Source organism: Setaria italica, chromosome IX (assembly GCF_000263155.2).
Source record: "Setaria italica strain Yugu1 chromosome IX, Setaria_italica_v2.0, whole genome shotgun sequence".
NCBI lineage: Eukaryota > Viridiplantae > Streptophyta > Magnoliopsida > Poales > Poaceae > Setaria > Setaria italica.
The window spans coordinates 58560703-58587117 of NC_028458.1; the positions used below are offsets into that span (position 1 = coordinate 58560703).

General features: G+C 43.1%; 3 protein-coding genes across 3 annotated transcripts; all 3 read left to right on the forward strand.

The window, feature by feature from the left end:
• The first annotated feature begins 3203 nt into the window (after positions 1-3203).
• On the forward strand, positions 3204-15108 carry LOC101766236 (mediator of RNA polymerase II transcription subunit 12). The gene is made up of 12 exons (XM_004986011.2): positions 3204-3933; positions 4293-4352; positions 4590-4695; positions 4897-4968; positions 5809-5862; positions 5992-6099; positions 6510-6659; positions 6745-7095; positions 7191-9493; positions 10346-12886; positions 13485-13803; positions 14041-15108. Exons 1-12 carry the CDS (start codon positions 3824-3826, stop codon positions 14476-14478), a joined length of 6612 nt encoding a protein of 2203 aa, XP_004986068.1. The 5' UTR covers positions 3204-3823; the 3' UTR covers positions 14479-15108.
• Positions 15109-15474: 366 nt separating this feature from the next.
• On the forward strand, positions 15475-18314 carry LOC101767866 (UPF0187 protein At3g61320, chloroplastic). Its single transcript, XM_004986015.3, has 4 exons — positions 15475-16221; positions 16612-16779; positions 16880-17086; positions 17729-18314. The coding sequence occupies exons 1-4, from the start codon at positions 15586-15588 to the stop codon at positions 17930-17932; spliced, it is 1215 nt and encodes a 404-aa protein (XP_004986072.1). The 5' UTR covers positions 15475-15585; the 3' UTR covers positions 17933-18314.
• Positions 18315-20143: 1829 nt separating this feature from the next.
• LOC101768270 (AT-hook motif nuclear-localized protein 14) lies at positions 20144-23694 on the forward strand. The gene is made up of 5 exons (XM_012848821.2): positions 20144-20566; positions 20721-20776; positions 21419-21541; positions 21632-21781; positions 22280-23694. Exons 1-5 carry the CDS (start codon positions 20197-20199, stop codon positions 23249-23251), a joined length of 1671 nt encoding a protein of 556 aa, XP_012704275.1. The 5' UTR covers positions 20144-20196; the 3' UTR covers positions 23252-23694.
• Positions 23695-26415: the final 2721 nt, after the last annotated feature.

Here is a 26415-nt window from a genome sequence, read left to right on the forward strand (position 1 = left end):
CGAAACGCCAGAGTATGGAAAAAGGAAGGAGACCTCAGCCAAAAAATCAGGAACGTGATTGGCGCGTAGGTGGGTATGCTTGAGCGGGTAAGGAGAAAAGAAAGGTGAGAAAAAATAGTGATTTTTAGCAAAATCATTTTTCTATCATCCAGTTTTTTCATCCTCCCATCCTTCGTCACACCTTTTTATCACCCTCCTAACCTGACAAGTGGGTCCTCTATGAGGGGTACGGGAGTGTAACTCTGGATGGAAATTATTTTCAATTTGCTCACTCTTTATAGTAGAGATACTGTTGGATCCTCGTTTGGAATCGAAATGGTAAGTGCCGCGTGCGTACTAGTCAAAGAAAAAGTTGGTACTGTGTCCCTTACATTTCATGGCACGTGGGGAATTATGTATTTTGCATTAAGGAAATCGATGTCGTGGCTAAAGATTATTATTAGTACTTCTCTTCTCTAAAGATTATTATTAGTACTTCTCTTCTCTGATCAGAAATATATTTTTGCAAATCACACAGTACAAATGCAGATGTTCACTTGCACGTACGCAACTCTACCCCTATGAGCACCTTTGAAAGACTGAGCTAGCAAATCCTCAAGATTGATGAAGTTACCACTGACGCGTTGTTATCAACGGGCATGTCACCTACCAGTTAGGAATATGAGTACATAAATTATCCTAAATTAAATTTCTTATATTGACTACAAATATCTAGAATTTTATCTGGATTGACGAACTAAGATTGGCATTAATAGATTTATTATGGAAAAAAAGTTTTTCTAATTATAACTCTTTGTGGCTAAGACAAAATGTTTTATACATATTATTGGACAAAATATTGTCTTGTAAACCGCATTGATGTTGCAATAGACTTATATTTTCAATTAGAGGTGCTTGCACGTGTTTCAGGGTTTATTGATCTAGTCGGTTGCTTCACATAATCACATATTTTAGATAGTGTGGTGTTGACGCTCGTTATTGACATACTTTTAGTGCCCTTTAAGTGACGTTTTCATATATATTCTTATACTAATCTGTCACTTGGCATCTGAAATAACCCCGTTTTCGCATATGCATTGTAATTTGGAGAACATTCTATTTTTGCAGGAAATTGGACCTAAAAGTATATTTTGGATAAAGCCCCGAACGAGCAACGAACCTGTCAAAGACGAAGGTCATGATCGGCCTGGTGAAGCCCAAGCCGATTGGCCAGGGGTCTTCTAGCCTCCTCCGACGCTTATTTTTGGCAAGCACTCCTCCAAAATTACTTAAGGGCTAAGTTTGTGAAGGTATGATAAGGATCACTTTGGGATCAAAGAGGAATCAAAGAGAATCAAGTAGAGATTTGGAAAGTTATCAAAGATCAATCTCATCCCGAAGCTATCAACGTGCCAAGCCCACATGCATACAAAAATAAGCTTCCAAAACATCAGAGGAGACTTGGCAATGAAGTTGGGCATAAGGGGATAAAAGGAAGGACTAGGCCGATCGGCATGGGGCTTTCCTTGCTCCTCTCGCCTTCCAATTTCTACCACGCACTCTCCAGACTATAAATACTCCAATATTTCGTCGAGCACGGAGATCCATCCACCAGAAGTCGACGAATAGAGGGACACACACCAGAGGGAGCCGAGGGCCGCTGCAAGTCTTCGAGGTTGTTTAGGAGATGGTTTAGGCTAGACCCTAACCGCTATGGTCGTCTTTGCGCGACAAAGCCATGGTGGAGTTCTGGAGCTGAACCTTGTGATAATCAAGGCTTATGTGCACACGATGGTGATATCAATCTAATCTTGTGCTTACTTTGATCTACTATGATGCATACTTATTTTTATATGTGTAGCTACCATATGCCTTTAGTAGGAATAGATGTTGTGATGATTATTCTATATCTTGCGGATATATCTTAGTAGTGCTTAGTAGTGCGTAGGAAGTCGGTGTGATTACCCTTGCGTGGTGACATCACGTGGGAAGAAAAGGCCGAATGATTGCGTAAAGTTGAGTAGGATTAATGGCGAGTATTGTAGGAGTCGTTGAGGTAACGCTTTGGGAAACTGGAGGCGTCAACACACACCTCGCAGTGACGACCGAAAGTAGGCCGCTTGCGAGCCGCCTTTATGAGAGATGATTCTTTATTAAGGTGTTACATAGATTGGTTACCACTTTGGCTGGAACTACAATTAGAAGATGATAGGATCTTGCTATCCTCAGTGGTGTTATATCATATATATATGTGAATCTAACTTTATTCATGATATCAATCTTTACATCAAGGTTACCCTTCATATGCAATTTATGCTTCATGTTAGGATTAGACCCGTTAAATTAGATGAAAAACCAAAGTCAGTTCGCTGCCGATCCACGGATTGTTAAACCTTGGGTGGTTAGGATACTCTAAGGGAAAAGCTACGACGATCCGTGCGCTTGCGGTTCATAAATTGACGTGCTATCTGCCGTCAACATGTGGCAGATTGATTGGACGTTGCTGTGTTAATTTTGCTGTGATGTGTTTAAGTACGACCACTTATGCTTTCAAGAAAATGTCAAACATTGACATTAGTGTTCCCAATGAGCATTATTAATTAGTGTTCCCAATGAGCATTATTAATCAGTTAGACGTACCTTGTGTTAATTGGCACTACTATGAAGTGCCTATCTAAATGGCGTACAATGTCGTTTAACTAAAATTAGAATATAGCTGGCAATATTTTGACAAGAGATCACCTCTTTTCACCGTACTATATGCAGGAAAAAGCTTACATATGTCACCTAAAAAGAGTGTAAAGCATCTCAATTAAGCACCATATAATGTACTAGAAATAGCTAAAGTGGCAGCTTCAAATCAACTATCTATTTTTATCTAAATTAATATATACAATTCATCTTATATGGTAACGAAAAGGATATTCGTACAACGGTTTGTACTTTTTCGATTGTATAGACGTACGTATAACTGGATGTCGTGAAAATCTCCAGCAAGGATATCCAGCTGGTCCCTCTCGTGCTGCCCAAAAAGAGTTTATTCGGTGCGGTGATGATCAACAAACATCACGGCGTGGGGCACACAGCAGATAGAAAAAGAGTCAACCGGTTGGCTTCTCCTCTTCCGTTCCGTTCCGTTAAAAGAGACAGACGGAGAGACAAACGGAGCAGCGAGCCATCCATCCTGACCCTGTGACCCTGCTTGCCTGGTTGCCCCTTGTTTCTTCCTCCCAAGAGCTAGCTGAAGAGCCCCCCTCCCCTTCCCGTTCGTCCCCCGACCGACCACCCAGCAGCAGCGCAGAGAGGAGAGCAAGACAAGGCAGCAGCAGCACACAGCATCCGACCATTCCATCGGAGAGGAGAGCCGCCAACGCAGCAAGCAGAGCTGCCGTCGCCGCCTCCGCTCCACCTCCCCCCGATCCACTCTCCTCCCTGGCGCCAGCCCCCAATCCGCTCCGCCCGCCCCCCCAAACCCTAGCTCCCCCACCGAGGCCATTTTCTCCGCCCGAGGTGACCTTCCCTTCTCCTCCCGCCACTTAAACCCTACTTGTCGATTTCGGATCGCGAATCTGGTCGGATCCCCCTCCAATCGCCTCCCCCTAGGGTTTCGCCGCCCCGCGATCTGTCGCTCCTTTCCCGCTGCTTTTTTTATTCGAATTCTATTCTTCTTCTTCCCCGCTGACCTCACCTCCTCAACCCTGCTGCGATCCACCTTGGTTGGATTCGAAACCACTCCACTTCACCCGCCGCCAGACCTCTTCGTCCTACTCTTTCTTACCCGGGGGAGGACACCCCTGATCTGTGCTCATGCTGGGGGCACCGCGCAGGTGACCTGCTGGGGGCCATGCAAAGGTACACGGGCGCCGCCGGCAATAGCGCTGGCTTTAGCGGCGGCAGGGACACTGCAAGGTTGGAACCCTCGCCCTTCTCCTCCAACTACCCCGTCAGCTCCAGGTATTTACATATTTGCCCGCAATGGATTCACATGTTTTTATTAAATATTTCAAATAGTAATTGCTAGCGTCAGTTATTTGCTTGGTGTAGTTGCTCAGTGACTAGGCCCTATGCTTTCAAATAAGGCAATAAAGGTAGCTCTTCATCGCGTTGCATTCTCCCGGCTCCCATGAACAAACTGCCCGCATGCCCTACTTAGACTTGTCGGCCTTACCAACACAACAAATGTTTAATCCTAATAGAAAGTAGTAGCGACCTCTCTTTCAGTATTCTATTACTGTTCATATCTTCCTTGTGCATTTTGTTCACACCATGGTTAATCCTGATTTCTTTTGCTTCCTAACACCCCTGTCTTTCAGGCGGCATCAGCAGCTAGTTCCGTACAAGCTAAAGTGTGACAAAGAGCCACTTAATAACAAGTACGTGTGACTTCTGGATCAAACACTGAGAGAGCTAACCTTTTTTTATTTGTGTGCTTAACTCTGGCTGGTTATGATTCTCTTCCTTTTTTGGTCCTTCCTTTCAGCTTTGACATGATTTTTTCTTATAAAATACATTTCCATATTGTTCGTTTATAGCTTAGGCTTGTTGGTTTGCCCAATAATATGGTTTCCTTTGATCTTATGTGGTACTCCCTACATTATAACTCTCTGTAGGCTTGGGCCACCTGACTTCTATCCACAAACGCCAAACTGTCCTGAAGAGACATTAACCAAAGAGTATGCGCAAGCAGGGTATAAGGAGACTGTTGAAGGAATTGAGGTGCGTATGGAAACACAAGTTGTGAACAACTCACTATGGACATCATGCTTTTTTTTCACTACAATGCTTTAGGAGTTTAGCCACTAAGAAACTCTGATTCATTATTCTATGCATCTGAACTTTGCTTTCACTACCAGAGTTTGGACATATTCCAACAATCTTGTACATTAACTGAAATTGAATTTTTCCTGGGCATGATAGGAAGCCAGAGAGATTGTACTGAGCCAGATTCCGCACTTTTGCAAGCCAGATGTTGTCGTTAAATGCAAGGAGGTAAGGAAAGTCTGCCTATATTTGTTGAATTAGCTCATAAGACAACTTTTCCGAGTATGAATAAACCTATTTGTGTAATTTAATCTTGGATCAATTCATGATTGGTTGAATTTTCATCGTGCTATTTTATACTCTTCACAGATGATTGAGACAATAGTTTCTTGCTTCATATGTGAAAATGCTAGGTCTTATTACACTATGCATACCTTTTACTAAATTTAGTTGACCAGCCCTGTAACAAACTGTAGACTGCTTCTGTGGTTAGCAAACCTTTTTTAATGATGAAATGCTTGCTTATGCCAGCTGATCATAGTCAGTATAAACATGCATGTAGGAAAATTATACCTGTGGTACTCTGGAAAAAAACTCTTAGCTGAAAAGCTTAGTTTGGGCCATTGGGATTCTTGTTTCTAACACAAGCACAAGTGAGCATACTAAGGCTGTAGTGCTTGAAATGGATGATACTGCAGTGATTGCAAGGAAGCATTGTCTTAAGTTTTAATTTATTGACATTTTTTTAATTTTTTGGTTTAATTTTGTGAGTCGGGGCTGCCTTCAAATTTGATTTTGTTCCGTCTTTCATCTTTCTTCATTCACAAGCTGCACATCCTGCTTAATGTGTTGTTATGAAGCATAGAATCGTGCCTCCTAAGGGATTTGTTAAGTCTTTCATGCTGGAAGATAGTGGATATAACCTTCCTAGAATTAGGTCTAGTAATTGTTTTTCTCCCACAAACCTTTTTTGCTTCCCCTTTCCTTTTTTTGGGGTCTATTTGGTGTATGCTTTACGGAGCTAAGGCTACAAATTAACACTTTTTTGGTGTTTGTTGGTCCATGAAGGCACTAAAGAAGCGGTTAAGGGCTATCAACGAATCTCGTGCTCAAAAGAGAAAGGTATTTGTGACATCAGTGTATTTGTTTGGTGTATTTATTTTAGTGTTGGTGCCTGTAAAATGTTGATCCTTCTTATCTCCTGACATCGTATCAAACTCTAAAAAAATGATGCTCTTCCTTTTTCAATAGGCTGGCCAAGTTTACGGAGTTCCTCTTTCTGGATCTCTATTAATCAAGTCCGGAGTTTACCCGGAGCAAAGGCCATGTAATGAGGACACACGCAGAAAATGGGCTGAGGTCAAGCAAACTAACCTGTCATTCGCTGTAATAATGTTCTGTTTAATGGGACCTCGATAAATATTTCATGTATTCCTATCTGAATTTCCAAATTCTCAAGCTTGCCTTGGATTTGATAGTTAGCTGTTCTTCCTTTCGAATATTGGATAGTGGTAGACATGTGTTCTTAGTGTTGATTTTTGACATTTTAAATTTTGAACTGTTTTACTTGGCATAAAGGGCAGCTTAGCCCTTTCCACCTCCCCTACCAAATCTCAATAAGAGTTGCAGAATGGGTTCGAAGTCATGCAGCTTGGAAGATTAATTAATTGTGCTGAACGCTACTTTTACTTTTGTTACACTGGTGCTGCAGCTGTGATCTCAGCTCACCTTAAGTAGTCTCCTTTCTTACATGCATCATTGCTTTGCAGGCTCTTGCCCAGCCAAACAAGCGTTTGCGTTCACTATCTGAGCACGTTCCTCATGGTTACCGTAGGAAATCACTTTTTGAAGTTCTCACTCGATATAATGTCCCGTTGTTAAGAGCAACATGGTTTGTGAAAGTCACATACCTCAATCAGGTTTGCAAGCTCTTGTAACCTATCTCATCCTTTACTACCAAATGGCAGCATCATTATGACGGCATGTATTTGTATTTGATTATAGCTACAGGCCCGACCGACACCAAACAGTATCTCAGCAGGTGCTTCTGATAATCAGCGATCTAATCAGTGGACAAAGGATGTTGTTGAATATTTACAACAGATTTTGGATGAATTTTGCTCGAAAGAGGGCACTGTTGTACCTCCATCCTTTAGAGAGCAGTCATCACCAGGACTTAATGCTGGAACCAATCAAATAAAAGTGAAAACTGAAGCATCCCCAGCTGGTGGAGATGGTGAAGAACCCTTGGTGCACTTCAAATGGCGATACATGGTTCGTCTCATCCAATGGCATCTCACAGAAGAATTGCTTGTTCCGTCGGTACTTATCGAATGGTTATCTAACCAACTTCAGGTACTTCTGTTCGACAGATCAAACGACACGATATTTCATGTTTCAGTTTCTGTTCACCTGTTGAAATTATTGATCTATTTATCTACTTTGTTCAGGAGAGAGATTCGATTGATGTTTTAGAGCTTCTTTTGCCTATTGTACTTGGTCTGGTTGACACAATTACCCTCTCACAAACATATGTGCGCATGTTCGTGGAGCTACTAGTTAGACGTCTCAGTGACACTTCAGTCGTTGACAGTCCAAAAAGGCCATCAGTTTCTTCTGTTATAGCAGAGTTATTGCGATACATGGTACTAGCAGTGCCAGATACATTTGTTTCTTTGGATTGCTTTCCTCTTCCATCATTTGTGGTTCCTGATGTATATGGTAGAGGTGCTTTGTTGAAGATAACTGGTGGTGGTGGAATTGCTAGTTCTAAGAGGTGCGATGCTTATCGGTACTTGTCCTGTGGGTATGCTGTTTGTTCAATTCAGAAACGCGCGTCTGATCTTGCAACTGTTGCCAACCCTAATCTTCAAGTGCGTGGTGCAGCCAAAGTGGTACAGGCTTTGGACAAAGCTCTTGTGACAGGAAATTTGTCAGTGGCATACTCTTCACTCTTTAATGATTTATCTGATGCGTTAATGGAAGAGAGATGGATTAAAGAAGTCAGCCCCTGTTTGCAGTCTTCTCTGATGTGGATTGGGACTGTTGAGCTATCCCTAATCTGTTCTATATTTTTCCTTTGTGAATGGGCAACATGTGATTACCGTGATTGCCGTGCATCTCCCTGTCAGAATGTAAAATTTACAGGAAGAAGGGATTTGTCTCAGGTACATGTGGCAGTGTCTATCTTGAAGAATAAAATGGATGAGATGAATAACTTGTCTCGTTCTAAGAGTAGCAATCGCATTACCATGAATAATATTGTTAAAGGTTCTTCGTTGAATGATGCTTGTTTACCAGTAGCTGCTGGGGATGATTCTTCTGGACTGAGAAATAATACAAATAATTTGGATGAGAAGAAGGATACGAGCGGAATCTTTGAGAGCCCTGGTCCACTGCATGATATTATCGTGTGTTGGTTGGATCAGCATGAGGTTAGCAGTGCTGCAGGTTTTACACGGGTGGATGTCCTCATTGTAGAACTTATCCGCAATGGTATATTTTATCCTCAGGCTTATGTCAGGCAGCTAATTATTAGTGGAATTACTGACAAGAATGACATAATGTTGGATGTTGAAAGAAAAAGGAGGCATCACAGAACTTTAAAGCAGCTTCCGGGATCTTCTTTATTTGATATTCTTGAGGAAACTAGAACTGCTGAAGAGCAGCAATTATATGAGATAATGTCAACATACTCTAGTGAGCGTCGCCTTGTTCTTTCAGAACTTTCATGCGGTCCCTCATTTTATGCAAGTAGCAGAGGTGAGTATGCTTCAAGTTCCTGCATTCGGAAGCAGAATGATCTTCCAGTTGCATCAGGAGGTGATAAGCATGGAAGGGTGCCAGAACAAGTTGAAGATGTAAAAGCCCTAGTGTCAAGCCTGTTGAGTTTTACATATCCTCACCCAGTGGAGACAGAACCATGCCAAATCAAAACAAGCTTTCAAGAATCAGCAACTTCGACCCTCTCGCAAGTTGAAACTGGAGAAGCAAAAAGTGGATGCGAGGATTGCATGAGGTCCAAGGGGCAGAAATTGGATGATGGTGCCACTCCATTCCAAGGCTTTCCATTGATTCAATCAGATGAGGAAGATATTTGGTGGGTTAGGAAGGGGACAAAGTTACATGAATCTTTCAATGTTGAACCTGCACAGAAGTCGGTTAAGCAAACTTCTAGGGGTAGGGCAAAAGTGGTTCGTAAAACACAAAGTCTTGCACAGCTTGCAGCTGCTAGAATCGAAGGTAGCCAGGGGGCATCTACTAGTCATGTTTGTGAAAGCAAGCTGAGCTGTCCCCACCATAAACCTAATATGGATGGTGACAATGTCAAAGATTTTGATCACATGAGGATGACAAATCTGACTGAAGTTGGGAAGTCACTAAAAAGACTTAGATTGCTTGAAAGAAGATCTGTTTCTTTGTGGTTGTTGAAATCAATAAGACAACTTGTTGAAGGAAGCGAAATGACAGCTAGTAAAGCTACAAATTCTATAAGCACCCTTTCCTTACAGCCTGATGATAAATCTGCATCCAAATGGAGGCTAGGTGATGAGGAATTGCTGTCAGTTCTCTATGTACTGGACACATGCTGTGATTTAGTCTCTGGTGCAAGGTTCCTTGTATGGTTGCTGGCAAAAATTCGTGGGGGTTTGGGTTCCTCAGGCCAACCTGGGAGGAGTTCTATGCATATGAGGAACAGAGAACACCAAGTTTGTCAGGTCAGCGAGGCACTTGTGTTCTCATCTCTGCTTAGGTATGTTTGTCCTGATGTTCTACTATTTTCTAAAAGATTTCATGCAATGATTTGTTTAGACAAGTGCGAAACATGTCATGGACAAGGGAACAAGAAAAGGACATGATGTTGTGGTTAATAAATGACTTCTGATAGGCATTTTGGACCATCGTTTTTCATAGTAATACCTTTAGTAGAAAGTACTAAAAATACTATGTTCTGGTAGTATTATAGTAAATCTAACAGTACTATTTTTTAACAGTTCTACACATAAGCCGTGGAAGTTAACTATAAATATAACAGTACTATTTTTGAACAGTTGTATTCATAAGCCGTGAAAGTTAAGGATGTTTGATCACTCCTGAAACTTTACATATCTCCCTAAGCGCAGGGAGTTATACTTACTACCAATAGGGGATATCATGTCTCTTTGTTGTCATGTTTCAGTGTAAAATGTGGTGCAGATTATAATATGAGCAGTCTAAAAGAAACGGAAAACATATCTGATATCCATCACACTTTTAAATTTACCTTGCTATTTTGTTTGGGCTCAGATAAAGCAGTCCAGGTGTGGGGAAATATGCACACAGTAGGACCAACTTTGTGCATCGCCTAGTAGATTTTTATGATGTGGTCATGTGAAAGGGTGGAAAGAGGGACATTCCTGACATGTTGAATCATAGATAGATGTGGTTAAGCCATATGTTACGTGATTAATATGCAATAAAATGATAATTGTCAGCGAGGGATTTCAGTTAGCTGCTAGACAAGGCTCTTTGTCCATCAATGCTATGGTTGCATTCCTATCTTCTAACATGTTGAACTTTTATGCTGTTATATAATTTTGATATCTTTATTATGCAATGCTTGCAGGTACGAGAACATACTTCTTGCCACTGATATATTGCCTGATGTTCTAAGTGCTTCAGTGAACAGAAATTCTGTGTCAGCAACTGCCAGGCATCCTGGTTCAGCAGCTTTTGCTTATGTCCGATATTTTTTGAAGAAATACAGAGATGTGGCTAGTGTGGCCAGGTGGGAGAAAAACTTTAGGACCACATGTGACCAGCGACTGTTAGCTGAGCTTGATAATGGGCGATCAATTGATGGTGATTTTGTTTCTTCTTCGGGGGTTTCAGCAGGTGAGGAGATTGATGAGCAGGTCCGCCAAAAGTTGAATGGAAGGAGTTCAAGACTTATGCAGAATATGAAAGAGATAGTACAGAGGCAAGCTGATGAGGTTCAACGCAGTTTAAAGGAAAAGAAAGTTCTTCCAGCACCCAAGAGTCCACCCTCTTTCGAGAAAGAAGATAGTTATCAGATTTCTCATGACATTGTTTTCGGCTTAGTAGAATGTATCCGGCAAAATGGGGGTGCAAATCCAGATGGAGATCTTTCAATAGTTGCTTCTGCTGTTTCTGCAGTTGTTGTGAATGCAGGGCATGTGATAGCGAAACATTTGGATTTTGCAGGGGGTAACTATCAAGGTGTTAATTCTGTGAGCAATTCGCTAAATTTTGTTCGACACACTTTGCGTATCCACATAAATTCTCTTTGCTTACTGAAAGACACTCTTGGGGATCGCTTCAGTCGTGTATTTGAAATTGCTTTGGCAGCTGAAGCTTCTGCAGCTGTTACAGCAGCTTTTGCTCCCGCAAAGATGCAGCGCAATCAGTTTCAACCTTCTCCTGAGACCCATGATGCATATGGAAATCATACAAGTGACCTCAGCAACTCGGGAAAAGGATTTGTTGGGAGGACTGCAAAAGTAGCTGCTGCTGTTTCTGCTCTTGTTGTGGGGGCTGTTGTTCATGGAGCTGTTAGCCTAGAGCGGATGGTTGCTGCTCTAAAAATAAAAGATGGTTTGGACATTCTGCAGCTGCTAAGAGGTTTGAAAACGAGTACAAACGGTGTATCCCGTGCTGCTGGAACTTTCAGGATGGAGAATTCCACAGAAGTTTCGGCACACTGGTTTAGGATTCTATTGGGGAACTGCAGAACTGTCTACGATGGGCTTATTGCAGACATTCTTGGTGAATCGTACATTCTTGCACTCTCAAGGTTGCAGCAGACTCTTCCTTTAAGTTTGATCTTTCCTCCAGCCTACTCAATTTTTGCCATGGTTCTTTGGAGGCGATATATTTTTAATCGTGAAGATCCACAGCTTTATCAGTCTCTGTCAAACGCAATAAATGATATCACCAGACATCAGCCTTTTCGAGAGATCTGCTTCCGTAACACACATCAGCTGTATAATCTTCTGGCGTCTGATGTTGGTGATTCAGAGTTTGCAGCAATGCTCGAAAGTCATAGCCCTGACAGGAATTCAAAAATATTGCCGTTTGTACCTCTCCGTGCCCGGCTTTTTCTGGATGCCCTCGTTGATTGCAACACACCAATGACTACTCAGGGGGATGGTGCTTCAGAACCTTGTGATCCCAAAGATAATGAGTTAAAGCTCTCAGAGAGGCTTATGCAACTACTTGATACTCTTCAGCCTGCAAAGTTCCATTGGCAATGGGTTGAGATGAGGCTTCTTTTAGATGAACAGGCTCTTATGGAAAAAGTTGCAGCAGGCAAGACAGCACTTGAATCACTTCGGTCATTGTCCCCTAATGCTGAGGGTTTTGCCCTTTCTGATAGTGAGAAGGGATTTACTGAAGTCATTCTTTCAAGGCTACTTGCTAGACCTGATGCTGCTCCTCTCTACTCAGAAGTTGTCCACCTTCTTGGAAAGCTTCAGGAGTCACTTGTCATGGATGTAAAATGGATCTTACAAGGGCAAGATGCTATTCTTGGGCGCAGGTCAACTAGACAGCAGCTTGTTCATATTGCCCAACGAAAAGGGCTTTCAACAAAGGCACAAGTTTGGAAACCATGGGGTTGGTCCAGCTTGCTTAGTGATGTCATTGCTAGTAAAACTGCAAAAAGGAAGTTGGAGGTCACATCAATTGAGGAAGGTGAAGTTGTGGATGACACTGTTGATGCTAAAAGGCCTGTCAAGACTCCATCCCATAGTGTTGATAGAAGTTTTGAAGGGATTAGATCTATAAATAAATATTTAACTGAGAAAGCCCTTGCTGAATTAGTATTGCCATGCATCGACAGAAGTTCTGCCGATATCCGTGGTATACTTTCAGGTGATTTGATCAAACAGATGGGGACTATTAGTGATCATATCAAAGCAGTAACACGAAATGGTGCTAAACAAGCTGGTTCAGTTCCTTCAGGAAATGAAATGCCATCAAGCAAATCCAGTGGTCGTAAAGGAATTCGTGGTGGAAGTCCAAATATTGGCAGAAGAGCTCCAGTTGGTAATGATCCAAGTCCTCCTTCAGCATCTGCTCTGCGGGCTGCGTTGTGGTTACGACTCCAATTCATTATTAGGTTGCTTCCAGTAATCATGGCAGACAGGTGAGTTTACATGTTCTCTTTATAGTTGACCTTGGCATTTGATCCTACATGTTATTTTGATAGTCATACATACTGGTTGTCATAGATATATTTTAGACACTCCGGCTTTGCGTGGCATTGTTGAACGTTTTTTCATAGATCACATTTGTATTTTGTAAGCATGTAGTTAGCAGTATGCAAGAAGCCAGAGATATCCCTAGCATATATGATGAAAAAATCAGCACTTTTTTATACTAGAGAAGGGTTCATCTGAATATTACAGCACATAATCATGTCTATATAGGCTTCACTCTGTTGTTTACACAGGTTATCAGTGACTGTTCTATCCGTTATGTTGTGTACTACACAATTTATCAGTGACCGTTTGATGGGCTGTTATCCAATCAGCTTGGCATGGAGTACTGCAGTTACTAGATTAGCAATGTGTTAAGTAGTCTTTTTTTCCTTCTCATTAGCCATTTTCCTTTTTGGGCAATGGATTGGTTGCTTCCTTCAATATTTTAGTGTATTGCTGTTCCTAAGGTGAATATTGAGGTACCTTTTGATAGCAAATGATCACTCTCTTATTCTTACATCTACTTACTATGGAAAATTCTAGGAGCATGAGGCATACACTTGCTTCTGCAATTCTGGGCCTGCTTGCGACACGCATGATTTATGAAGATGCTGATTTGCCCCTTCCTCCTACCAATGCAATTGCTTTAAGGCGGGAAGTGGATTCCTTGCTGGAGCCTCCCCTGGATGTCCTGCTTGATCGCCCTGGTGAAAGTCTCTTTGAGAGGCTTTTATGTGTTCTCCATGCACTGCTTGGCAGCTGCAAACCAAGTTGGCTGAAGTCAAGGCCAGCCTCTAAGTCGACCATTAGGACTCAAAGAGACTTCTCCGCATTTGATAATGAAGCAGCTGAGGGCTTGCAGGTTAGTTCGTTTGCTTGAATTCAGAAATGGCTATAGAGGTTTTTCTTTTAGGCAGTTGCATCTGTCTGCTCAAACTTCTCTTTTCCTTTATCATTTGCTACAAGTAATTGGCCTGCACTTAATCTTTTCCCCAATATGCTAAAACTGGATGATTTGTACTTATTTTATTTTGCTGTATGTTATATAGCCATTGGTGAGATTTGCAGGCCTATTTCTAACTTCGAATCTCTCTTGCAGTCTGCATTGGATCACATGGAGTTGCCTGAAACTATCAGGCGGAGGATCCAAGCAGCCATGCCTATTCTGCCACCATGTCGGCACCCTTCTATACAATGCCAGCCTCCTCAGTTGTCGTTGGCTGCATTAACACCACTCCAGAGCTGTATATTGGGTGCAGGTCCTCAGCAGAAAAGCAGTTCTGTGAGTTGGGTGCCTACTAATGTCTCGAGCAGAAGCAAGGCGGTATTGCCTTCTCATGATCCGGAGATGGAGGTAGATCCATGGACTTTGCTCGAAGATGGCACAAGCTGTCCCTCCACGTCATCCGGAAGCAATGGTCCGAGTGGCGTGACGGGTGACCTTGCTAATCTGAAAGCGTGCAGCTGGCTCAAGGGTGCTGTGAGGGTGAGGAGGACAGAACTGACCTACATCGGGTCTTTAGATGATGACAGCTGACACCTGTACTATTGTCATGGTGTCTCACATTTCTGCTGTGTGCAAGTCAAACATCAGAGAGAAGAAATTGTTGGAGGGAGGGAGTTTTGTAGCACAGAGGGGAATCCGTGGTCTTACAGGTTGGCCTCGGTGTAGAATACCACATCCTCACCCTGGTTTTTCTGTCTAGGGCCTGCGGCGGAGCGACTCGACTGTGTACATAATGGAGACCACATTGATCCATTACTGGAAGCATGGCCCTGAGAAGACATCCATTTGGGGGGCCTTTGTGTAGCTTATCAGAATTAGGTAGTTATATGCAGTAGATCTTAGGCAAAATGTCATGTTTGTTTTTCTTGTTTGAGATGTAATGTAGTGGATGGGCTCAAACAGTATATTCTTTTGATCTCAATCATTGCTAATTCTTTGGCTGTTGAGGTTGGACCTTGGAATGTAAGACAAAGTTGGTTGCTAGCCGTCTGTTTCCTGTGTAAAAGATTGCCACCAAACTAGTTAGGTTAGAGGAGAAACAGAGAGGAAGGGCGACGGGCGTTACATAAGAATTTTGTTCCAACAAATAGTCACACTTGTGTATTAAAAACAAATGATCAAATACACTCAATGTGGTGGCTACTATACTATGGCTCTTAATTTTGTTTCCAACATGCATACATTTTCTTATATATGGATATGAGAAGGGAGGAACATGTTTACAGCTGAATAGTCATTCCATGCTTCCAATCCTATCCCTTCCATGCAATGTACAAAATAGCCTGGTTATGAGATTTAGTCTGGTTATGGGATTTAGTGTAGAGCTGTGCTTAACCGCAATAGCTTCGCTGTAGTCTCAGTATAGTATTGTTATAGCCCGCTAATTAGTATAAAGCTGTTACAATGGCAGCTAGCATCAACCGCTGTAGCGCTCGCGTTGGATGAAACAAAATCGGGGGCATACGCTAGAAGCAAACAAGATCAAATTTTGTGGCAGAGCATTTTGTGCACGTTCCCTTGCTGAAAATATTTGCCCCAGCTGTCTGTCATGGCAGCATCCGGCACGACCCGATCCGTTCCTCCGCCACAGACTCCAACTCCGCCGATGGCCTGAAGCCCGTGGCCAGCACAGACTCCATGGCGGCGCCGGCGCCGGCTCCGGCGCCCAAGCACCCCGCCACGCCCCGCGGCCACCACCACCACCCGGCGCGCCACCTCCACGTGGCCCGCTGCTTCCCCGACCCACCACCACCCGCCTCCAAACCGGCGACCAACCCTCTGCTGGCCCTGCTCTCAGCGGTGCCTGACTGGGCCGACGCCGCCCAGGAGCGCCGCCTCCGCGACCGCCGCCCGCTCTACGACCACGCCACCTGGCGCGAGCACCGCAGCTCCCGCCGCCACCTGCGCCACTTCCTCACCTCGCTCTCCTCCCGCGTCATCCTCTCCCTCGCGCCCCCCGTCTCCGCGTTCACCGCCTTCGCCGCCGCCATCGCCACCTACAACACGCTCCTCCCGGACCACGCGCTCACCGCGTCCTCGCTCCCCTACCAGCTCACCGCGCCCGCGCTCGCGCTTCTCCTCGTGTTCCGCACCGAGGCATCCTACGCGCGCTTCGACGAGGGCCGGAAGGCCTGGATGCGCGTGCTCGCCGGCGCCGCGGACCTCGCGGGGATGGTAATGCATCCTTCACCTCCTCCTGCTGCAGCCGCCGACGACGAGCCGCTCAGGCGCGCGCTCCTCAACTACATCCTCGCCTTCCCCGTCGCGCTCAAGGTAGGCTACTGCGCTTCCCACAGAGTAGCCTGCTGCATCCCATGGAAATAAATAAAGTTTATTCTCTATCATATCGAATATTTAGATAATAATTATTATTAAACATAGACTAATTACAAAATCAATTGTACGGATGGAGGCTAATTCGTAAGACGAATCTATTAAGCATAATTAATCCATGATTTGCCAGTGTGATGCTGCAGTAAATATGTGCTAATCATGAATTAATTAGGCTTAATAGATTCGTCTTGCGAATTAGCCTCCATCCGTGCTATTGGTTTTATAATTAGCTCATGTTTAATCCTCCTAATTAGTATCTAAATATTTGTCAATGCTTAATTAATAACTTGGTTCCTCCTGCAATGAGTGTCGTTGTAACTAATGTTTCAGTGTCACATACTTTGCGACTCCGACGTGAAAACGGACCTTGAGGGCTTGCTCGCCGAAGATGACCTCAATGTTGTTCTGGCATCCAAACACCGACCCCGTTGCATCATTGAGTTCATCTCACAAAGTCTTCAGATGCTAGATCTCGACCAACAGAAGCGGGGCATCATGGTAACTATTTCTACTCTACTGTTATCTGGAAAATCAGCGCAACTGGATCAGTCATCAGCCTATTTGGTAGCCTAATGCTATTTATTTTCTTGCTTTGTAGGAGTCTAAACTGTCTTGTTTTCTTGAAGGAATCGGCGTGTGCGAACAGCTCATTGGGATTCCTATTCCTGTGTCATACACCAGACTCACTTCCAGATTCCTTGTTCTCTGGCACCTTACGCTCCCAGTGATACTCTGGGCTGAATGCAAATGGATTGTTGTCCCAGCTACCTTTATCAGTGCTGCGTCACTCTTCTGCATTGAGGAAGTAAGTTTCTACGCTTTCATTTCTTCTTCTTTTTTACAACAGAATTTCTACTTTCAGTTCACACATATTGCAAAAATCAGAGTTGCAGCCATGCATTGTTCCTTAATTTTAATGTCACTGGATCTCTCGAAACAGTGGATACGATACACTCCAACTAGTACTTGAGGATAAACTTGTCAATGATATTTGGGTGTGTAAAGAACAGCTGCAGTAGTAATTTGGGTTGTCTTGGCAATCCGTATATATGTTAGGAGGCAGTGGATCGATGTTTCTGTCAAGTGTAAGATCAATCTTCAGAGATCCAATACGTACTCGGTTGCTCGGTGGGTCTGTTGTGCCCATTTTTTTCGTGAGTCCCTAAGCACCTTTCGATTTAAGAAGAAAGCAGTTTATAGACACAATCTCAATGAAGCCAAACAGAGCTTGACCAGCACGAGAGCACAATGGACCAAAGAAAAATAAACATCGAAGAAACACACAGACAACCACCATGGTGCAAAATAATAAAGAGGAAGCGCACTTGAACCCACGCACCTAGACACAGCCCTGTCGTGCCCATTGTTGGATACTTGGTTACATGCTTATGTGTCCCTGTATCTCGCCCTGTCTCTTGGCTGCCACTAACGCTCCTACATTCTCCAGGTTGGTGTTCTTATTGAGGAGCCGTTCCCCATGCTAGCTCTTGATGCTCTATGCAAGCAGCTCCATGACGGCATCAAGGATGTGATAGCGGTGCAGAGCTCGGTTCACACACGGCTAGTTGGCAAGGCCAAGGGCCGTGGGGGCAGCCGGCGCACAGACAATGGGTGGCCTAGCTCCAAAAGAGAAGAAGCCAAGATTGATTGAGCACGCAGATCAGCTGTGAATTACTACTGAATTGGGTGACAACACTGCAAGCAATCGAGGCAATCCGATGATACCAATGCCCCAGTTTCTTCCTGGTACCGTATGTCTACATCACTACCTCCTGTATATGTACAATAATCCACTCATGAGTGTATGGTTTTCTTGGGGGAAAATCTGGGACTGGTCTTGAGATGAGATGAGCTGGGCTGAATTAGAATGAAGTGAGGAACTGCTGCAGTGTAGTGTGGTTCTGTGAGTAGAGCAGATTATTCTGTCTGTATATCCTACCTGTGTACATAGATAGTATGATATGTTTATATTAACCTGATATATGTGATTACCAATCTCTTACTTGAAACAACGTACTATGTATCATATCATACTAGTAGTGTTGTGCATTTCAAATGTGACTACGTACATCATACATACACCCCTATTTCCCTAAATATTTGTTGTCGCCGTTGGTTTCCATGCCGGAAGTTTGGCTCCATTTGTATCTCCAAATAAATTTATTAAAAAAGTTTGACTCCATTTGTATCTCCAAATAAATTTATTAAAAAACTAGATTCAAATAATCTATCCGAAGATATTAGTTATGAACCATAAATATTAATATTATATATATATATTTAGTTAAAAAAATGACATATATTTAGGGATGGAGGGAGTAAGTATCGAGGTTTTGAGAGTGGAGGAGCGTTGGAACTGAGCTGACAGTTTGGGACGTTTGGTTCCAGCAACTTATTTTTAGCATCTGTCACATCAAATGTTTAAATACTAATTAGGAGTATTAAATGTAGACTATTTACAAAACCCATTACGCAAATGGAGGCTAAACGATGAGACGAATCTATTAAGCCTAATTAGTCCATGATTTGACAATGTGCGGCTACAGTAAACATTTGCTAATGATGGATTAATTAGGTTTAATAGATTCGCCTTGTTGTTTAGCCTCCATCTATGCAATTAGTTTTATAATTAACTCATATTTAATCCTCCTACTTAGCCTCCGAATATTTAATATGACACGGACTAAACTTTAGCTCGAGAAACCAAACGATCCCTAATATAATCTAGTGCTAGTGCTAGTGCTCGGCGTTGTCGCGATTATTCATGCATCTTGTGTCCGTATCCTATGCATAGTACTTAGGAGGTTCTAGTTTAATATCGTTGCAGGTCTTCTTAACGAGCTAGTGGACATCTCAAGCAATTGCTTTGCTTTGCTTTGTGTGCCCCGTGAGGTTTGCTGTGCATTTTCGATCCCTCACTCTGGCTTTTGCTTTGCTCCCTTCCGAGTCTTGGCTTTTGCTTTGCTCCCTTCCGAGTCTTGATATTTTTTTATTCTAGTCATATCAGATGTTTGGATACTGATTAGAAAAACTAAATAGTTCGGATCATAGAGACGGGGAAAGACAGAAACTCAAGCTGGTAGCTTATGGTGCCCACTGCACAGACAGCCATAACGGGCCATGGATTCAAGCCACTTACCAACACGGCAACACCCATACCAACAAAGCAGCAAATGACGGTTTCAAATTAAGTGACAAACAATTCTTATATAGCTAATCTCTACCATGAATAATGCTAAGTGCTTCCTCCGGTCAGAAATACAAGTCCATCAAGATTCATCTTAAGTTTTTTACTTTAACTATAAATATCTAATAAAATTTTTACATAGGTTGCTAATGCAAAGTTGGCATTACTAGTTCAGTTTTATTTAAAATAATAATAGCTCAAGAGAATATTGCTAGTCAAATATGCCGACATCCTAATAAATTTATATTGCCACCTAACAACACGTCACATGTGCCATTCTAGAATCTTTGCAGTATATATATTTCATTTATTTTTATATTTTTATAAGCTGTGCCTGTATTACCAATATTCATTTAACGGTTCGCTACCATGATACAAATTGTGCTCGTTTTTTGCAATATAAAATAAATAAAATATACTCCCTCCATCTCTAAATATTTCTTGCCGTTGGTTTCCGTGCCGGAAGTTTGACTCGATTTGTAGAAAACACGTGCATTTGTATCTCTAAATAAATTATTAAAAAATTAGATTCAAATATCAAGGATATTAATTACGAACCATAAATATTAATATTATATATATATTTAGTTAAAGTTGTTTCTTGGAAAGCGAAAACGAGTTCGCGTGAAGTCAGATCATGACTTGTATTTTTGAAACGAAAAGAGTATATAGAATAGTGGGACGGAGGGAATCCTAAGGAAGCAAAGGAAAAAAAATAGAAAATAAAAATGAAGAGGGAAAGAGAAGAGGAGGAGGTGGGCGGCGCCGCCATGTCGCCGTCGTCGCTCGGTCTTCCCTCTACCGTCGCCGGCGGTTCCTCCGCCGCTAGGGTTTTACTTTTACGCCGAGCAACGGAGTCGCCCTCCGGTTTCCCCAGCCTCCGGGCGCCTTCCCCCATTGTGCGGGCCATGCGCACCCGTCTCGACCCGCCGCCGCCACCGCTCGCCGCCGCTCCTACCCCTCCTCCTCCTCCTCCGCCGCCGCCACAGATAATACCGGAGAAACGGCGGCGGGGGCGCCCGCGTAACTGCGACCGCCTCCTCCAGCCGCCGGGCTTCCTCCTCACTCCGGCACCGCCGCCGACTCCGGCTGCGCACGGTGAAGCTACCTGTGACGGGTCTTTTCCACTTTATGTTCCAAAAAAAAAGTCTTTTCCACTTGGCTGCCTTTATTTGTTCTCCGCCCAGTAATTTGCTGAATTTCATTTCAAAAAAAAGTAATTTGCTGAATTTTGGTGTGTCGTTGTGGACAGGGCACGGCCAATTGGGTGGGCTCCAGCCGCACGTGCTCAAAATAGATGTGGGAGAGGTATGCTATGCTTGCTTCACCTGGCTCTTCTTTGCTAGTTTGGTCTCTTCTCTTCTTTTGCAGTCATCTTGTTAGCTACTCCTTCTGTTCCAAATTGTAGGTTGTTTTGGTTTTTCTAAGTGCATAGATGTTTGTATGCACCTAAATATAACGTATGTCTAGATGCATACAAACACGTGTGAACCTAAAAAAAGGTAAACGACCTACGATTTGGAACGGAGGGAGTACCTGCGAATTAACATTTATGGGATTGCTGAATGGAAAGGCTATGGAATCGGGCCTTGTGGAATGCTGAGTGGATTGGTCTGCCTCAGCTTCCTGAGCTTGTTGCATTGGTATCACCTTTCCTGTAAAGAGCATAGGAATTTTGAGCACATCCACTGCACTTCACTATGCAGGTCATATCTGCAACAATTGGTATCTTAGGTAATGGGACATGGCTAATGGATCTTGATATCCTGTGGACTTGATCAATCCAACTCTGTTCTGCCCTTACTGATCCTGTTGCCTTTTATATGTATGATGCACGCATCGAATTTTGCATGGGTCTGTAGATGGGGTTGATCACTGAGTAGTTGCTATAATTTTTTTTGTCCATCAAAAAGATTTATGGAATTTGATTATCTGAAAATGGTTGCACAGGATATCATATCAAAGATTGTGGGGGCCTCAAAAATAATCGGGAAGGCTGTCTGTGTTCTCTCAGTGCTTGGGGTCGTTCAGGAAGCAAATCTACTACACTCTTCTGTCATTTTAAATCATAAGGTTTAAACCTTTACTCCCTTAAAATAGATTACATGACCAAAGTTTAACCTTTCCCATGCCACATTATTCATTTTTTCATATTCTCTTCAGGGTCCTTTAGAAATCATCCGCATGTTCGGATCCATTTGTACATCTGATAGCCCTGGATTTGGGTGCTTATCTGTGACCCTTGCTTGTGCTGATTGTTCTGTGGTCGGTGGCGTTGTAGCTGGGCCTCTTGTGGCTGCAACACCTATACAGGTACATTCAGATGTTCAGACTTTTAAGTTATTCAATACTTTGATACAGCAACCCATAGAAATTATTGCAAACAGCTATTTTATGCTCAATATTCTTCTGTGTTTTATCATGGGAAGAATCATGTGGATCTCTGTGATTGTTTATTTCTAGTTTCTTAGTTGTTCCATTTTTCTATGTATGTTGTATGTTCCATGCCTCCATAAAACATATAGGTGATAAACTATCATCATAGCTAAGTTAATATTTGGAGTTGAAAAATCTGAGAATGCGGAACTGGAGAAGGAGCGTCTTATCTGACTTGGCTCTGGTTATCCCTAGAGCTAATGATTCTTTTATTTGCAGTCTTAGTATCTGTCTAGAGTACCTTTGAACCCCTCCTTTTTATATTATTTCTTTTTTTTCCTAATACATATGATGAAGATGACGATCCTATTGTTTGAGGTTACCATTGACGACCAAAGGCCCATGAAAAAAGCTAACTTATCATACACCTTGCAGGCAATTGTTGGAAGCTTTTACAATGATGCTTTCCGGGCAAACAAGACACCTGGCATCAATGCAGGTTACCCCAATTCTCAGTTTGCCACTGGCTATTGGGTCACACATTACCCCAATTCTCAGGTTGGCACTGGCTTCGGGGTCATGCGTTACCCCAATTCTCATGCTGCAACTGGCAGTGGCTGCACACCTTCTTACCCCAGTTCTCAGGTCGCCGTTGGCACTGGTAGCATGCGTTGCCTGAATTCTGAGGTTGCCACTGGCAGTTGGAGCAAACATGACCCCAATTCTCATGTTCCCATTGGTGATGGGAGCACTTATCACTCCAATTCTCAAGTTACTGCTGGCGATGGAAGTGCACATGCACATCACCCCAGTTCTCATATTACTGTCGGCACTTGGAGCACACATCAACCCAGTTCTAATGTCATTGTTGGTGACGGAAACAGAAGTAACGCTACTTCTCAGGCTACTGTTGGTCATTGGAGAAGACATCAACCCAATTCTCATGCTACCATTGGCGACAGAAGCTTAAGTAACTCCAATTCTCAGGATACTGTTGGCAATGGGAGCACACATAAGCCCAATTCTCATGTCACTGTTGGTGACGGAAGCCCAGTTGATGCCAATTTTCAGGCTAGTGTTGGCCATGGGAGTGCACATATGTCTCTGGCTGCCGTTGGCGATGGGAGCACAAATAACACAGATTCCGAGGTTGGAGTAGGAGGTGGGAGCATAAGTAAGGGCAATTCTCAGGGTACCCTTGTTGATGGGAACACAAATTGCCCCAATTCTACGGTTTCTGTTGGCGATGGAAGGTCCCATTACCCTAATTCTAAGGTTACTGTTGGCGATGGGAGCACTCCATCCGCCGAAGACTCCAATCCGAAATATGCGTCCTGCACTGTAGTGGAACAGGGTGAAATAAGGCGAGACGGATGTGAAGCCCTTGCAGGTGGTGGCTTAACTTAGCAACAGTTTAGGAGATTTAACTCAACCGGCAATATGTTTTTCCTCCAAAGGGAATCGAGAAGTACATGTGTTAGACAGCAAAGCTGTTGCGAATCACCAGATTATCTCTGGGATTTGTAGGAAGTTTTTTAGTTGAGAAGCAGTTGGGTTCTTTGTAGGAAGACTGTAATGTTAGGCCTCCCAATTGAGAATGGTGCCATGGTGGTGCGGTTGGTTATAGCTGTTACAGCAATTGCTAATAGCGTTAGACTTGTGGTGAGCTGTGTCGGTATGTTGAGCATTGCCAAATGGTATGCTGGGCTGAATTGAGTGATATGATCTGCAAGGGGGCAGGTGTTGGTGAGATGTTGCAGGTTATTAGACGAGATTGTGCAAGGCATAATCTTGGCCCCGTTTGTTTCCGCTTGTATGCGGCTTATCGGTGGAAATAAGTGAGAATCCCGCCAAACACTTTGCTTATTTCCACCAATTCTCGTTCATGTGGTAAGCCACTTCAGAGATTTGAACTACAAGAAGCGAGAAAATATTCGCTTAGATTATAATCAAGCGTGGCTAGGAGAAGCGTATCCAAACAGGACGGCCCTTCTCTGGTGCAGTAAAGCAGTAACAAGGCTCCGTCGCAACAGAAATCTTTTTTAGTTGTGTGCAAACATACTAGGACAATGGAATTTGCTAGCTGGACTTTTGTGATCTGACAGTTGAAGATGACTTGCTGCTGATGCTGGCGTCCACCAATCCAAACACAAGCTCTCCAATCCAGAATTCAGAAACACGTTGCAGCGGTGAGACAAGAAATAAAATTGTAAATAATTTAGGGGATATGCCGTTATGGATTAGGGAAATAGGGATTACATTGGTTTGAGTTGTGGAACATCAGATACATATGCGGCCGGTCTGTTTTATGTTGGGCTGTTTACAGTCTGACGTGCTGTTTCCTTTCTTCCTGTACCTTTATGCATGTATATATCAGCTATATCTTTCTGCCGTCTCGATGAACCAAGATATGCATGACAGGTCATGCAATGCTTGCTGTTTGTGCAGGGATGTGTGAGGTGCTTCGTTTTGTTCCAAGATCACGTACAGGACTGACGTGATCCGTGTGCTAAAGTTTAACACTTGCCACATCGAATATTCGGATGCTAATTATAAGGACTAAATATGAGGTAATTATTAAACTAATTGCACCGATGGAGTGTAATTTGTGAGGGGAATCTATTAAGTCTAATTAATCCGTCATTAGCACATGTTTACTGTAGCACTACATTGTCAAATCGTGGATTAATTAGTCTTAATAGATTCATCTTGCAAATTACACTCCATCGGTGCAATTAGTTTTTATAATTAGTCTATGTTTAATACTCCTAATTAGTGTCTAAATATCTGATGTGATAGGTGTTAAAGTTTAACAAACATGCCCTGAAATAACTATTGCCATCATTCATTCTGCACCACCTGTAATCTCTCTCACTACTGAAATAGGCTTATTTTCCTATGAAGTTTTGGAAAACCCTAGGCAACATTTGTTTCCTTAGAGGTAGAGTTCGAAATCCTAGGGATTACAACAGCTTGAGGTGTGGAGCCACATAGCAGCCAGAAGGTTCACTAGGAACTACTTCCTCCTTTGTCCACAAAAGAATGCAATTATGGGATCCGTGCCGATCAAACTAGCTCAAGTTTGATCAGATTTATAGTCAGGATTGCAGTCCTGTGCTATTCTGCAGCCGAGACGGCCGGATGATGAGCAAATTTGTGCTAATCTCCTAGGAAGGAAATTAGAGTAACTCATTGGTATATCTGAGTCACTAGATCCTGTGAAAGAACATAAGAGGTAGGAAACAGAGAGAAAATTATCAGATCCATATATAGGAGGAATAGAAAATAAAAATTTCTTGCTGGTGAGTGGTGACCGATAGGAAACGAAGCAATATGAGAGGTAGAAAAAAAAGGATGAACATGATACAATATAATTTGCTTTGCTTGCACACTTTATCTGGCAATGCTTCAACACAAGATATGGAATGAGAATCGCATAAATATATTTTTTAACGAGAATCAAATAACTATATTGGCATTCATCCTATACTAGTAAACGATTATCATGAAAGGAACAGCAGTAAATACTGTGAGAAATTTACAGAGCTTTCTTGATACTTCGAAATCTGTAAGGATAACTCTCTACTCAAAGCAAATCTATCATTAGCTAACTGGCAACAGTAGATTACTCTTTGCTCCTATTAACTATTTCAGCTCACTGGACCAACAAATCTGGAAAACAAATGAATTAAAGGCTCCGCAATAGAAACATAGAAAAACAGAGTTGTGGCAGCATCTTTTGACACCTGCAAGAACAAGACCTCCTGTACTGTGAGATCCATGCATACCGCTAATCAGATTTTTGACACAAGAGGATTTCAGCTTTCAACCCTTTTCCTGGTTCCTACTCATACTGCAGACCTGAAGAGAGAAACGGAAGAACGGAGCTGGTTTTCAGCTTCGCTGGGCATTTACACAAACACAGAGCATGCGTCATCTTCCACCTTGGTTAATCTGCAAAAAAATGCATACACAACATGCATCCGCGGTGAGACGACTTGTATCCGCGGTTAGCAGCTCACCGTGCCTGGACGACTTACATCCGTGGTGAAGATGCCCGCGCTCTCAGGCGCGCCGGCGGCGCCGTCATCCTTGTCGTAAGCCTTCCTGTGCATATGATGGATTGTCTAACTTCAAATCCTCACGAGCTGGAGGGGGCCCGCTCCTCCCGTGGTGGCGACGGAATCCGACGACGGCAGCGGGGCGTCTGGCGGCGGGTGGCGACGGAGAACGGCGATGGAAGGCCGCGATGGAAAAAAAGGCGATTTCAGAGAATGTCGAAGGCGAGCAGGCTTTTTGGGTTTTGGGTTCGATTGTGTGATTGAGGAGGGAATGGTGCCAATATTCTGAAGCATAGGATCATTAGGTTGATGCAAATCTCAACATGTGTCAGCATAATTAAAACAAATTGCCATCTACCTTTACAGGCGCAGGTATTGGCTTCGGTGCTTCGCATATACACAATGGCATCCCACATTTGCACTCAGTAAGGGGTGCCGTACTCTGAACTGTTGAATTCTTTGTAGGCGACGAATCATCCTCCATACCGAAACTTAGCCCTGAAAAAGAAT

Excerpts from the sequence above, each read along its gene's own strand:
- LOC101768270 (XM_012848821.2), top strand. The coding sequence starts at position 20,197 with ATGAAGAGGGAAAGAGAAGAGGAGGAGGTGGGCGGCGCCGCCATGTCG. Across the intron at positions 20,777-21,418 it reads TCAAAATAGATGTGGGAGAG|GATATCATATCAAAGATTGT; the intron begins GTATGCTATGCT and ends ATGGTTGCACAG. Across the intron at positions 21,542-21,631 it reads CTGTCATTTTAAATCATAAG|GGTCCTTTAGAAATCATCCG; the intron begins GTTTAAACCTTT and ends TATTCTCTTCAG.
- LOC101767866 (XM_004986015.3), top strand. The coding sequence starts at position 15,586 with ATGGCGGCGCCGGCGCCGGCTCCGGCGCCCAAGCACCCCGCCACGCCC. Across the intron at positions 16,780-16,879 it reads AACAGAAGCGGGGCATCATG|GAGTCTAAACTGTCTTGTTT; the intron begins GTAACTATTTCT and ends CTTGCTTTGTAG. Across the intron at positions 17,087-17,728 it reads CACTCTTCTGCATTGAGGAA|GTTGGTGTTCTTATTGAGGA; the intron begins GTAAGTTTCTAC and ends TACATTCTCCAG.
- LOC101766236 (XM_004986011.2), top strand. The coding sequence starts at position 3,824 with ATGCAAAGGTACACGGGCGCCGCCGGCAATAGCGCTGGCTTTAGCGGC. Across the intron at positions 4,696-4,896 it reads AGACTGTTGAAGGAATTGAG|GAAGCCAGAGAGATTGTACT; the intron begins GTGCGTATGGAA and ends TGGGCATGATAG. Across the intron at positions 5,863-5,991 it reads CTCGTGCTCAAAAGAGAAAG|GCTGGCCAAGTTTACGGAGT; the intron begins GTATTTGTGACA and ends CTTTTTCAATAG.